Source organism: Sturnira hondurensis, unplaced genomic scaffold (assembly GCF_014824575.4).
Source record: "Sturnira hondurensis isolate 20B ecotype Veracruz unplaced genomic scaffold, ASM1482457v3 Scaffold0013931, whole genome shotgun sequence".
Classification (NCBI taxonomy): Eukaryota; Metazoa; Chordata; class Mammalia; order Chiroptera; family Phyllostomidae; genus Sturnira; species Sturnira hondurensis.
Window position 1 is genome coordinate 4,701,125 of NW_028086562.1, and position 13,389 is coordinate 4,714,513.

At 65.2% G+C, this 13,389-nt stretch overlaps 1 protein-coding gene across 10 annotated transcripts in view; it reads right to left on the minus strand.

Annotated features, from left to right (window-relative positions):
* The window catches only part of AGRN (agrin), a 31,523-nt gene that overhangs the window by 16,104 nt on the left and 2,030 nt on the right, over window positions 1-13,389 (minus strand). For 7 of the 10 annotated variants that reach the window (XM_037062267.1, XM_037062265.1, XM_037062268.1 and 4 more), the window contains exons 2-3: window positions 12,539-12,800; window positions 979-1,026 (exon numbers count right to left, since the gene is read on the minus strand). In XM_037062267.1, the coding sequence (XP_036918162.1) occupies window positions 979-1,026; window positions 12,539-12,800 (310 nt within the window). Of the gene's footprint in view, window positions 1-978; window positions 1,027-1,556; window positions 2,512-12,538; window positions 12,801-13,389 lie in introns of those variants that run through there. The other 3 variants (XM_037062272.1, XM_037062271.1, XM_037062274.1) reach the window with 2 other exon arrangements.

Below are 13,389 nucleotides of genomic sequence, written 5' to 3' on the forward strand. Positions count from 1 at the left end.
GCTGGTTTCCCCATTGGACGTAAAAATCACACGAGCACAGAGGACGCAGGTGTGACGTCACAGGCGCGTTCCTGCCTTCCGGCGCAGCCCGGGTGGTTCCAGCAGCAACCACACACCCGGGTCTGTGCTGGGCGGTCCCCCCTAGGCCCTGTGAGCCCACCCCACCCCGCCTGCTGCAGGAGCCTCTTTGCCGGCTCCCGCTCCTCGCTGTGCAACGCTGGAGGCACCAGTGGCCTTCTAGCAGCACTTGCTGCAGCCGGGGGGGTGTGGCTGTCCCCAACTGTCCCCAAGTGCGCAATGGGATCGCAGTGCAGGTGTGGGGCCAGGAGACCCTCCAGCCCTTCCAGCTTCAGGAGAGGAATTAAAGATGCAAGGAGAGGGGAGGGTGTCCACTCATCCAGCCCCGTCTCTGAACCCTGGTGGCCCCCAGCCTCTGGCCCAGCCTCTGGGGCACAGTCCTGGGCCCTTGCCCCAGCCCAGCCCAGCGCAGCCCTGCCTCCTCCCATGTACAGATGACTGGTCCCTGTATGTGACTTCCGTGAACCTGGGCAACCTGGGAGCCCCCTTTCCTGCAAATGGACCCCATGTGCCCCCTGCCCACTAACAGCTTTCTCCCCCCCACATCACACCTGCAAGGTCCCAGCCTGCTCAGTCCTGGGGACAGGCCCTCCGACGCCTCCTCAGATAGCTGGCTTGGTCCTGCTGCAGCCCTGGCCCAGCCCAGCCCCCCACCCTCTGCATTTGTCCACCTGTCTCACAAGCTGCAGGCTCGGGACTCACTGCTCAGGCATCAGAGCCGCACTGTGTGTAATGGCCGGCACTGAGACACCGCTGGGCCCAGGAACTTCAGACCCCCGACCCAGCCGCGGTCCTGCTCCAGACACACCCCAAGAATAGCCTCTGACCCCCAAAGTGCCACGGCCCCTCCAGAAACAGATCCCCAAGCTCAAGCTGTCACCAACCCATGTGTTTACTCACCGTCCGGAGGTGTTGGGGGCACTGGCGTGAAGTGGGTCCCGGGTTTGTCTGCGAAGAAACAGATCTCCAAGTTAGGTCCTTCCACAGCTGTCCCTTCACCCAGACCGAAGGGGTCACACCTGCCTGCCCACATCCCTTCCCTGGCCCCACCCTGAGCCCTGAAGCCTGGGGGTGGACAAAGGCAGAAGCCCTTGCTTGTGTCTGGCCCTCCCGCTGTAGGGTCAGCCTGACTGGGCACACGGGCGGGGCCTGGCTGCAGGCCTATGGGCAGCCAGCCAGCTGCTCCCTAGGTGAGCCCAGCCCAGGTCTGGCCAAAGCTGCCCCTTCCTCCTTAGCTCCCAAGGAAGGCTGTTTCTGCAGCTCAGGGTGACGGCCAGCCCCGAGAGCCCAGGCACCCAAAGAAAGGCACGTCCTGTCCTCAGGAAGTGCAGGTAGCCCATCTGAGCTGCACCCCAGGCAGTGGCCTCTCTGTGACCCGGCCTGTCCCCCAGTCATGGGCAGCTGAGGCTGGGGAGCTCAGAGGCAGATGCGGGGTCACTGGGGCCAGGCCCAGGGTGGCCACGCCCGCCGCCACGTACAGTTGTTGAGGAAGAGCAGCACTGCGAAGCCGAGCGTGGCGGTGGCCAGCAGGAGCAGGCACACGTTGCAGGGGACCATGACGCAGCGCACCAGCAGGGAGACCCCGCGCTGCTGCCGGGGGTCCCGCTCCAGCGGCAGTGGGGGCATGGCCTCCACTCTTGGGGCGTGGAGGTCCTCACGGGGTGCCCTCGGGCCGTCTCGAGGCTACTTCCCCCATTCTGGAAACCCTGTGACAGCTGGCAGCAGCTGTATCCTCAAAGTTCAGCTCCAGTCACAGTCGGGGGTGCCAGGCCCCCTCCACACCCTCCAGGCTCATGATGGGAGGTGTGCAGAATTCTCCGGGAGTAGAAATCCTAAATCTGGGCTCAGAGCAAGGCACAGGAGGAACGGGGAGCCAGCGGCCACCCCTGCTGTCCACAAGCTGTCCAGGCAGGCTGAAGTCACCAGCAGCTAGACAGCTGTCTTCCTGGAGTCCTTGGAGCCCCCAAAGGCCCCCGAAGCCCCAGTCCTAGGCTGGCTGGCCACCCTGGAGAGGCTGGTCCGGTCGGAGGGGGCTGACAGCGGGTGGCCCTTCTGTAGCCAGGCGCCCCTGGTGGGGAGGTGTGCGAGGGCAGGACGCAGGACGTAGAAGGGACCCTTGACAGCTCCAGGCCCGGCAGAGGCGGGGCGGCGATGGCAGCGAGCGGGAGGAGCCCGCGCGTCAGCAAGGCCGAGAATAAAGAGCCGCTGCTCAGGGTCGAGCCGGGCTCCCACCTCCGGACGCCAGGCTCCCCGCGCCCATGTTGCCGGTGAAGCGGTAAGTGAGGGGCCAAGATCGTGGCTGAGGGAGGGCGGAGAGTTGAGACAAAGGAAGCCGCCTCCAGGGACCCCAGTGCCGGCGGGGAGTCGCGGTTTGCAGTGCAGAGATCGGGAGGATGAGGGTGGGACCAGGGAAGGCGGCAGCACTAAGGGGACTGCGGGGGCAGGCGGGGCAGCAGCGGGGCTGGGGAACAGGGGCTGGGGCGCGGGCAGGAGGCAGAGGAGATGGCGGGGTGCTGGGGCTGAAAAGGGGGCCGGGGCCAGGGCAGAGGTGGGAGCAGGGGCGGCTGAGTGGAAAGGAGGAGGCAGGTGCTGGGGCGCGGGGTGGGCGAGGGGGCGACAGTGGGGCGGGTCAGGAGCGGGTCCCCTCCAACTCCCACCCGGCTGGGCTGGGCGCAAGGTCTGGGGTCTGCGTCCCCACCTCCGAGGGGGACCCGGTTCCAGGCTGCTGTCTGCGCGTCACTGTGTGCGGCCCGCCCTGTAGCGCGGTGGGGGAGGGGGAGGCCCGCAGGTACAGACATGGAGTAAAGCGCGCGCGCGGAGTCCAACCCGGAGGGCGAAAGTGGCTCGGTGCGCCCACCTCTCCCGAGGAAGGGACAGCAACCCTTCAAACCACCCGCGCCCCCCCTTCCCCGGGCAGAAGAAACATGCAAATGAGTGTCTGTCCGTAGTGTCCCCGCGAGTTTGGGGCGCCCCTCAGAGGCGGCTCGGGGAACTTCGGGGCCATGACGTCACGGCGGGGCTGGAGTCGGGGCTCCGCATCCGCCCCCTGAGGATGGCCTTTCCCAGCCCCTGCCCGGATGTCAGGTCTTCAGCTCCCTCCTTGCTTGAGAGGCGGGACTTCCACACCAATTCCAGCTCGCCCACCGCGGCCAGGACTCCAAAGGCGACCCTTTCCACGGCCAAGTTTACTCGCTCGCACACCCATCCCTCCACTTCGGGCAGTTTCAGGTCGGCCCCTAATCACCAGCGGTCACCCCCACCGAGACTGGCCCCTTGCATCCTGGACCTGGTCACGGCCCCGTGCCCCCGAAGACCACCACCTTCCCCTCCTAGAGTCCGCCGGCCCTTTCTGGGGACGAAGAGGAAGCTTTGGGCAGAAGAAAAATGGGGCCACATACTAAACCCCTAAACCCGCCAAGCTCGCGGGAAGACCCGCAGCTTCCTTGACAAAGGTCGAAGTTTACTTGACAAAGGGCAGCGCTGAACCGGAAGGGAGTCTGTCCGTGGCCTCTTTGCATCTAAGGTGACAACAGACCTTTGAAATGTCAGAGTGATGTCCTTTCCAGACCCCAGAGGACACACACGGTGCGAGGCCACAGAGGCCAGCGGCTCTCCCTCCACTTCATCCAATCGCAGAGGTTTCCCGCTCTGCTTTCTCCCAGCCCCTTAACCTGCTGCCCTGCGTCTCCTCCTCCGATTCGATTCGGATGCGCAGCACGAGCCGCAAAGATGCCTTTCTCGGCAGCGTGTCCTCAAGCCTGAGGTTTTGCCTCCCAGCAATTGTCAGTTTGGCTCAAATAAACTCATAAAATTTCCCTACAGGTCTGGAAGTTTCTTACACCAACCAAGTAGAAGGACCCTCTTGCTCTTGGGGTTAGGCCACACCCCTCCCCACCCCAGGAACCCTCTGGGTGGGTTCTCTGCAGTGGCTACTGACCACCCCAGTCGAAGACTTAACTGCATCCCGGCTGCCCCCCGCCCCCCCCCGCCCCCCCGCACACACTCAGCCACAGACACACGTTCACAGACACTGGACATAGGCCTTGGGCGGGGCATCTGCATGTTGTCTGCAGGTCTCCCAGCCACACTGTTGTTGCCATGGCCACCAGTGCCACCTAGGTCATTCTCCAACCCCATCTCAGTCCATCTTGGGAGGGAGCACTGACCACACCCATCTCCCTGGAGTGCCCTCTGCCCTGCCCCAGGAACAGACCCTTCCTGGCATCGTCCCGACTGCCCTTTGCGACCACTGCACCCCAGGGCGCCAACGGCCACTTCTGCACTTCTGGCTGGACCCCCCGCCAGCTGTTTCACCCTCCCAGGTGTCCAGCTGCTTCATGAACGGGCCCTGGAGTCCTGCCCTGGTCACTCCCTCCGGGTCAGGCGGGCTCCTCCGCACACATCCCCGGCCTCCTGGGCCGGGCAGCCCCCGGCGAGCCAGCACCCAGCCTGCCAGGCCCCTCTCTCTCGACTGCTTCCCGTTCCTTGGCACGCACACTGGCACCACACCCCACCCGGGGGCCAGCCCTCTGTGGGGCCCCCGTCACACAGCAGGGGGCCTCAGATCTCTCAGAGCCCTGGCACCTTTGGTTCTCATACAGCCTTGGAGGAAAAGCCAGTAAACAAAGTGGTTCCCACACCCCACGCTGAGAGGGGCCCAGAGCTGCAATCCATCACGCCTCCTGGAGGCCGGACCCTTGGCCACCTCACTCTCCTAGGGACCTCCCAGCCCCACTCACAGCCTGGGACCTGGGCACGGCCCTGGACTGGGAGCACCCAGGGCAGGGTCTGACCCTCAGACAGTACCAAGGTCAAACCGCAGGTGGTGTCCAGAGCCAGGTGCACACACGCACAGGAACCCTGTCTGCGGCCGCCATGGGGCTCTGTGGAGAGGGAGGGGGAGGGGCCAGGGTGTGGGAGGGGTAAACCTGGGGATCAGTGCCAGCCTAGGATGGGGCTAGCAGGGGAGCCCCCCTCCCAGCAGAGCCCCTGGGACCTGCCCCCCACGGACTGGCCAGGCGGCCAACCCAAGGGTGGAGCTCAGGCCCTACAGGGCTGGCCTGAGGGAAAGGGAACCGGCAGGCAGACTGGTCCCTCCCAGCCCCAGTCAGAGCCCCCCACAGGGGCTGGCAGCCTTCAAAGACAAAGGGCCATTGAGGCCCCAGACCCAGCTGGGGGAGGGGAACACAGGCTACCAGAGCTATTTTGGGATCTTTCAGACTAGAAATCGTTCAGCCCTGAGCAGCCCATGCCCCAGGAAGGAACGGAGGGCCCCTGAGCTGGGAGTCGGTGCCCCCGCTCTCTGGGTTCACACACAGCAACTCAAGGCTCCACACGGGAACGCTCTCGGGGTTCAAGGTGTCGCCCGGGCACTGGTGTCACCCGCACGCGTGCACAGCGGCGTCACTGACACAAACATTCGCCTTCATGCGTCACAGCTCACTCCTCCTCCGCACAACTTGTGTACCCTGTGCTCACGCAGGCTCTGTTCGGGCACCTCCAGGTCTCCAGGCACGGGAAGGAATGCGGGGGTAGGGGCCAGCCCCCAGGCCACCTGCTGGCTCCTTTCTCATGCAGATAGCCCCTGGCTCCCTCCAGAGGGGCTGGGGCCCAGCCCCTTCCTAAAGGACTGGGTGGGGGCGGGGCAGAGCGGTCCTACGGACAGCCTGCAGGCACACCGCTTCAGCGCAGGCACCTCTAAGAGAGCGAGCACCTGTCACAGGTGAGGGAGGGGAACAGGACAAGCAGGGCAGCCCCCACCCCCTCCTGGAGTCTGGTCTCAGGCACGGCAGTCCCCTCCCCCAGCCTCAGCAGACAATTGGTGTCTCACAGCAGGACGTCGCTGCTGGACCCAGGCCAGCCTCTGGGAAGGAGATGGCGTCCGGCCCAGGCCCCAGATCGCAGCCTCAGGTGAGGCCAGGAGATGCCCCCACCCTTGACTGCACGCTCCTGCCGTAGTAAGCGCGCACGGTAGGGCGGCGGGATGAGCTTCAGGAAGGTTACTCGTAGCTCGTAGCTCCTAAGGCTGAGGGCTCCAAAAGCAGCTGCTGAACCAGTGGCCTGAGCACCCCTCCCTCACCACAGTCCTTCCTCACTGGGGCTCCTGCCTGTCTTTGCCCAAGGCCCCTCCCTCCCTCCCTCCCCACCCAGCCCTGAGCCCCGCCCCTGAAGGGCTAAGTGCGGGAGGTGTGTCCGGGGTCAGATAAGCTTTCTGCACAGGGGAGGTTGCCTGTGGCAGGGGGCGTGCTAGATGGGAGGGTCTGCGGGATGCTGTCTGCCGAGACCTGAATGCTGGGACGGGGGCTGGCACAGTTCTGGAGGAAGGGCCCTCAGACAGGCAATCACAGGGGCCCAGATGACAGCAGGAGGCTGCAGGAGGCCAGGCAGAGCCAGTGTGGCGAGGACCCTGGGTGAAAGTGAGGAGCTTGTGGGCAAGTCCTTCGGGGGGCCTGGGGGGAGGGAGCCTGGACCCAGCCAGGACCTGGGTCACAGCCACCAGGGGGCGCCTGTGGAACAGAGGAGGGGGGAGTGGGCGCCTGGAGCAAAGGAAGGCTTGAGGTGGGTCTGATCCCTGCCTCTGCGCCCCTCGTCTGTAGGACAGCCCGAGCCCGCCGGATCCTGCATGTCTCCAGGAGGAAAGAGAAAGCCAGGGCAGCCTGGGAGGTGCCCAGGTGTGGTCAGTGAGTCAGTGGTGAGTCGGAAGGCCCTGTGTTCCCGAGGACCCAGCGGGGCTGAGCTGGGCACCACTTCCTGGAGGCAGCAGCCGGCTGGGTGTTAGGGTGAAGAGATGTGGCAGATGGACACAGGGAATAAGGAGGCAGAAAGACAGACCCAGCGAGGAGGGAGCTGGAGAGATAAAAAGACAGACGGAGGCAGGACAGGGAGATTCTGGTGGCCGCCGGGGTGCAGATGGGAGAGTTCTAGTGGGACCAGGTGCCACCTGTCAGGCAGAGGGAGAGCCGGCTGCACTCCCACCCAGGGGGGACGGCGGCGGCGGCCTTGGGTCCCCAGCCTCGCCCCTTCGCCGTGCGCACAGCAGCTCTCTCCCCCCCTTCACCTGTCGTTCAAGCTACAGGACCACCTGCCACTCACGGCATCCCCACTTTCTGCCCAGAAGGCCCTGCCCCTGTCTGCGCCTTCACCCCTGCAGGCACAACACACACCTGGCCACCTTGGGTGGCACACCCAGAAGGCAGCAGGGGCCCGTGCAGCTGGCAGGTGGCGGTGGCGGCCCCTCCCAGTGGCCTTTGGAGGATCTGCTGAGGGTGGGGGGTGGGGGTGTGGACCAGGAAGGCGTCGATAAGTGAATTAACGAGCAGCATCTGAGCCTCACCCCTGCCCCTCCAGGAAGAGGAGTGGGCCCACTTCCCCACTCCGTGAGGGGCAGGGGAGGCCCCATTCGGACCCAGGTGTGCACTGGGGCCTCCCACCTGTGGGCAAAGTGATGGGTGCTAGCACAGCTGCACCAGGGCCCAGCGTGGGGCGACAAAGGGGGCTGCTGGGGGAGCAGCTGGACCGGCTGGTGCCCGCTCAGTCCAGTGACAGACTCCCCCAGAGCCTTGGGCCAGACTCGGTCCAGCAGGCACACAGGGGACTGCGAACCCAAGTGGCCCCCCAGGGCTCTCTCAGGTCCTCACCACAGCCCCCGGTCTCCAGCCCTCTGCCAGGTCCCGGGCACTACCAGACACGGGGGGCAGCAGGCAGGAGACGGGGGGGACAGCAGGCAGGAGACGGGACCACCTGCAGAGGCTGGGTTGGGACCCAGAGGACAGAGGCTGGAGGCCTGTCCCCAAGGCCCTGGTGCACACGCACAGGCCACCCCTTACCAGCCTGCTGTCAGGCACGGGCAGGGCCCTGGCCCTCAATGGAGCCTGGGGTGACAGTGTGGCAGAGCCACAGGCCACCTGTCGGGGCTCCAACCAGAACTATCCTGTGCACAGATGGCAGCATCGGAGGCTGAGGGGTGTGTGTGCACACATAGACATGCAAGCGGGGGCCACACAGCTGGACCGGACAGAGCTCCCTCTCCCAGCCTCTCTCCATGGGGGGCGGCAGGGGCCTGGCTAGGAGGGGCCTCTTCCCTTTCCCAGGTCCAGCTGTCAGCAGCCCCTGGCAGGGGGCCTTCCTCAGAGGAAGTTCTCAGGATCTGCTGGAGGGGGGAGAGGCCCCGGGAGGGGGGCTCACTTCCCCACCCCCACCACAAGCCAAGATCCCAGCCACAGCCTGGGCTCCAGCATGGCCCCTTTTGGGTCCCAGGGAGGACCCGAAGGGGGGCACAGCCCCCTTCCCAGCTGAGCTGTATCACCGTCACCGGGGTGCCGTGTCCTGTCTCTGTGTGAGAGGCAGGCACCTCCTGGGACTCTGGGGGACGGGGCGCCACTGCACCTGCAGCCCTGGCTCCAGTGGCCTGTGTGGCTGTGGGGAGCCAGGGCCAGTAGGCCTGGGTGGCAAGGGCTGAACTTGGCAGGAGGCGGGGGTGGCCGCTGGCCTGGGCCCCACAGGTGGAGGCAAAGGCTGGGCAGCATAGAGATTGTTTCTGCGGCTGTTTGCCTCCCCCTGCAGGGACAGGGGGCCGACCCTGCGGGAAGGAAACCAAGCAGACACCGGGGAGGACCGGCAGGGGCGGGGCCTGTAGGCCCAGACCTAGGACAGCTGGCCTTGCCAGGTGACCTGCAGCTTCGTCACCTGTGCAATGTGGTCCCGGCATCCACAGAGGCCGAGAGGGCACAGGGAGGCCCCACCTGAATGTTCTGTCCGGCACCTGGAGCTACAGATGGAGGGGAAGGAACAGGCGGTTTCAAAACCAATGTTTTTCCCGTTTCCAGTCTGGAGAGAATGGAGGCCGGGCTCCCTTCTGGGTGGAGAGCGAGGGGTGGGGTATGGAAAAGGCCCAGCGCTGTTTCCACCAGCTGAGCCCGAAGGGAAGCCAGGGGATCGCAACCCCTCCTGCCCCGTGAACACACGCAGAGGCCGGTCACGAACGCAGGTAGAGTCCAAACCCACACAAGCCGAGTCCTGCGCACTGACTTCCCACCAGGCACCTCAGGTGGGAAAGCACGCCCCACCTGGGCAGACACCGCCCCCAGTGGCCCTAGGGCCTGAGCAAGGTGCGCGGGGCGGGCAGCCGCCAGCCCGGACCTGCCTCTTCTAGGCCCGGCCTGGGGGAGGGGCCAGGCAGGGGGCTGGGGGGGGCGGGGTGAGAACCTGCAGTACAGACTGGGCAGGAGAGGGAACCGTGTACAGGAAGAAGCCACTTCCCACGTCAGCGGGGAGGAATGTGGAGGGGGTGGGACAGGCCAGGGAATGGTGAGGGTACAGAGGCTAAATGCCCAGCCCCGAGGGAGGCAGCCCAGAAAACTCCCCTGGGCATCTCCCCGCCTCCGCAGGGTGGAGAGCCGGCTCAACCCCCCGCAGGGCCCACATCCCTGCAGCCTGAGCCCTAACAAGGCCTCCTTGGAGGCCCTGGACCGCAGGCCTGGCCAGGGGAGCCAACATCGCCTAGCCAGACGGGACCCGGGCTTCAGGGTTGGGCAGGGCCGGCCTGGGCCAGCGCCAGACTCACTCTGACCCTGTCCCCGTGCCAGGACCCTGTCCCTGTGCCAGGCCTGGCGGGGGCAAACAACACTTCCTTTCTCTGCTCCTGCTCCTACTGGGAGGGGAGGGCCCCAGGCTGGCTGGCCCACCTAGGCCTATGTCCTCCTGGGTGATGCAGGGGAGGCCCAGGACTCACCTCCATCCGGTGGAGCAGGGAGTGTGGGGGCAGTGAGGGGCTGTGTCCAGACGACCAGGACAAGGTAGGTGGCTGAGGGCTGGACGAGATGCCTGCTGGCCGGCAGCCTGGGCAGGCTCAGAGAGTGTGGGCGGCCAGACCACATCCCTGACAAGGGGGGGATGTCTCCTTCCAGAAGGGCAGCAGGCCTCCCTGACACAAAGGTGGCACAGAGGGAGGGAGGGACACATACCTGTCTTCAGCTATGCCAGGAATGTGGCTCCCCAGGTCAGGGATAGGGGAGGGGTGTGTCTGGGTGCTGGAGGCTGGGGAAGGGGCCTAGCCAGCAGAGCCAGGAAGACCCTGCAGGTCCTGGAGAGAAACTGAGGGAGGCAGGTCCCAGCAGGGCTGGGACCAGGGGTGCCGACAGCAGCAGCCGCCCCTTCAGACCCCAGCCGGGATGAGGAGAGGGTGCACACCAGGAGGTGGGCCTCAGAAGACAGGGTCCCCCCTTGGCTGCTCTGGGCCTTGTAGGGGGTGAGGCGTGCCAGGGACAAGGTGAGACCTGGTATCAGGTCTTGGGGTGACTGCCACAGATTAGTGGCTGCCAGACTTCACAATGGGGCCTGTGGGGCCCCTGGGAGCAAAGTAGGGTAAGAGTCAGATGGGGAAGAAGGGTCAGCTGATCTCAGGCCCCGTCCTCACCACGGTGAGGTCGGGGTCCTGGCGAGCCCGGGCTGGGGTCCGAGGCCCTCACCTCCTCGGAACCAGAGGCGGCCCGACCTCCCGCCCTGCCAGCCTGAGGGACGTGGGCCCACGGCTGTTCCTCCAGGAGCCTGGGCCTGGCTGCCAGGGACCTTGTCTCTCAGGCTTCAGAGCACCCACTCTCACCCCAGGCCCCGGTGATGCATCTCCACCCTGTCTGAGCACCCAGCCCACCCCTCAGTGCCCCGACCTGCTTCCAGAGCAGAGAGCCATGCAGCCCAGCTCAAAGCCTTCCAGTGGGGCCCAAGCTCCTCATTCTGGGCCCCTCCACCCACAAGGCTCCGGGCAATGTCCTTTCCCTTCCTCTCCATGAACTTCTTTCCCCGAGGCCCTCCTCCCTGGTGGGCTGACCTCAGGAGAGTTCGGCGGCCTCCGCCCCTGCGGGGCACTCACTCCATTGCGGCACATGGGCCTATGGGTCCCGGCACCCACCCGCAGCTGGAGCTTGAGTCCTAGACTGGCCCCTGAGGGTTGGCTGCCAAGGCAGGCAGCACACACACAGTAGGTCAAGTCTGCCTCAGTCCCGGCAGGGGGCCCCTCCCTGTGGACCCTCCTGTCTGGCTGTCCCTTCTCCTAGCCTGGCGTGGCCAGAGCCGGACTTGTTCTGCGGGAGGTGGGCCTGGTGCCACATGAGCTCTGACCCGACGGAACCTCAGTTCTGAACTGCAGTTACTGAGTCATGGACCCTCAGGGAGGCCCACCCGGCTGTGCACTCAGTGCTGTGCCCTCGCCATCCTCCATCACAAACGGGACTGTCTATCCTGACCCCTCGGCTCCAGCCTCTCCTTAGCCCCCACACACCCCCAAACTGGGTGTCACACCCCACCTGAAGGTCTCCCTCCTCTCTCCTCTCTAGACCAGAAGCTTCCAGAGTGGAGCCAGGGCCTCATATTCTGGCCTGGTGGGACGGCCAGGCTGAGATCCCTCCGCCAAGCCAATGTTGGCAAGGGACCAGGGACACACAGCCCTGCTGGCTGGCTTCTCTGTGACACTGCAGCCGGGGACCCTGAGGCAGCCCCAGAGGCAGCTGACCATAGGCTGGGCAAGACACTTGGGCCTGCCCCCACCCCCTACAGTCCCCCTCCCAAAGCCAGACAAGTCCACCATCCAGGACCCCACAAAAGTCAGGCCAGCACCACAGCACCAAGTTAGACGGAAGGAGGGACTTCCCTACTGTCCGGGAGAGCAAACCTGAGGGACACAGTCACCTTCCTAAGACAGGAAGCCAGAGACCCCCTCCAGCTCCCCTGGGGAGGAAGCATTCTCCCACGCCACCCCCCCCCCCATACATCCCTTCCCAGGCAGCCCTGAGGAGACAGACAGGATGTGGGGACAACCAGCAGTTCCTACACTGTCCCTGACATGTTTGCCAGCCAAGGATCTCAACTCTTAACCAGGACTGTCCCCGGGTGATGGGGAGGGTGGCGGTGGGGACCCCTGGTCCTGTTGATTCCTGCTCACCTCCCAAAGGCGGTGGGGAGGGAAGGCACTCTCTGGCCATTCGGATGGGCACGCAGAGACATCAGACGAAAAGTCCTTCACCTCTTTCAAGCCCCCCACCCCGCAGAACTGCCCCTTCTCAGAAGTGACAGGCCTCGATTGCACAAATCCATACACCTCACCCTCGGGAGGCTGCTCCAACATCTGGGCCTTGTCTAGACAGATGTTTGGGCCTCTGCAGAAACTTGAACAGCTGGTGTTCATTCACCTGGTCCCAGCCTCGCCCCTAGAAATGGGCCCTCCAGGAGGAGCAGAGCTGGGGAGGGGGAGAAGACCTGCCCCTGTGCAGGGCTAGGGACTTGCTCAGCTCTAGGACAAAAGATGGCAGCGTCCTGGGGGGTTGGGGGGCACTGATGACGTCAGAGACTGGAGCTGACCTTGACACGGCAGAGACAGATGGGGAGCCAGGACACTGAGGAAGTCAGCCCCCTGCCTGTGAGGGACAGTGCGCTCCGCCCGCACCCTGGTCTCTCCGGCCCCACGCACCTTCCACACAGTGCTCCACCTCCTCCAGGTTCCGCAGGGTGATGCGCATGAGGCTGGAGTTGAGCATCAGCTCATTCTTGTGGGCTGGCCACAGGTACGGGGGTGCAGGGTTCACAAAGAAGATCCTTGTGTCCCCAGTAGACACCTGGTTGTCACAGATGAGGGGGTCTCCGAAGCCACCGATCACCACCTTGTTGCCACCGTCCAGTAGGCTCTCCTGAGTCACCACATCTTTGCCCTTCAAATACCGCCAGACCCGAACCTGGGGTAGATCGGGGAGGGGGTTGGTATCAGCGGTCCTCTTCCCACTGGGGAGAGGGGCCACAGAGGCCAGAGGCAAACGCCAGACTGGGCGCTGGGGCCTTTGGCTTCCTTCCCACCTCTGTTGCTCAGGCCAGATATCCAGAGCAGACTGGGCAGAGGGTAAGGGGACCTCGTCGGCCCCCAGGAGGAGGATGCAGGGAAGCACACACAGGACGGCACGGCTAACCAGGAGTGTCCACACACGAGGACGCAGGCACGAGGTCTGTGAACACACCCCTCCCCAGGAAGCAGCTCCCCACCCTCAGGCCTAACACCAGCCTCCAGATCCCAATACTGGCCAAGTCAGCACAGGCTGGATGTGGGAGGGGGACCCGCCTGGCCTGGCTTGCCTGGCTCACCCCACTCTTCCCACCTGCCCCCCCTGGGTACAGACAGGAGTGGCTGATGTGGATGGTACCATTTCGGGGTGACAGGCTCTGAGCTCAGGGCTCCCTCCCAGCAGGGTTTCCTTGCAGCCCTGTGGGTAGGCGAAGGCCCTCCCCACCCCCGGAGGTGAAAGCCCCCTCCTCCCGTCGGGCTCCGAAAGC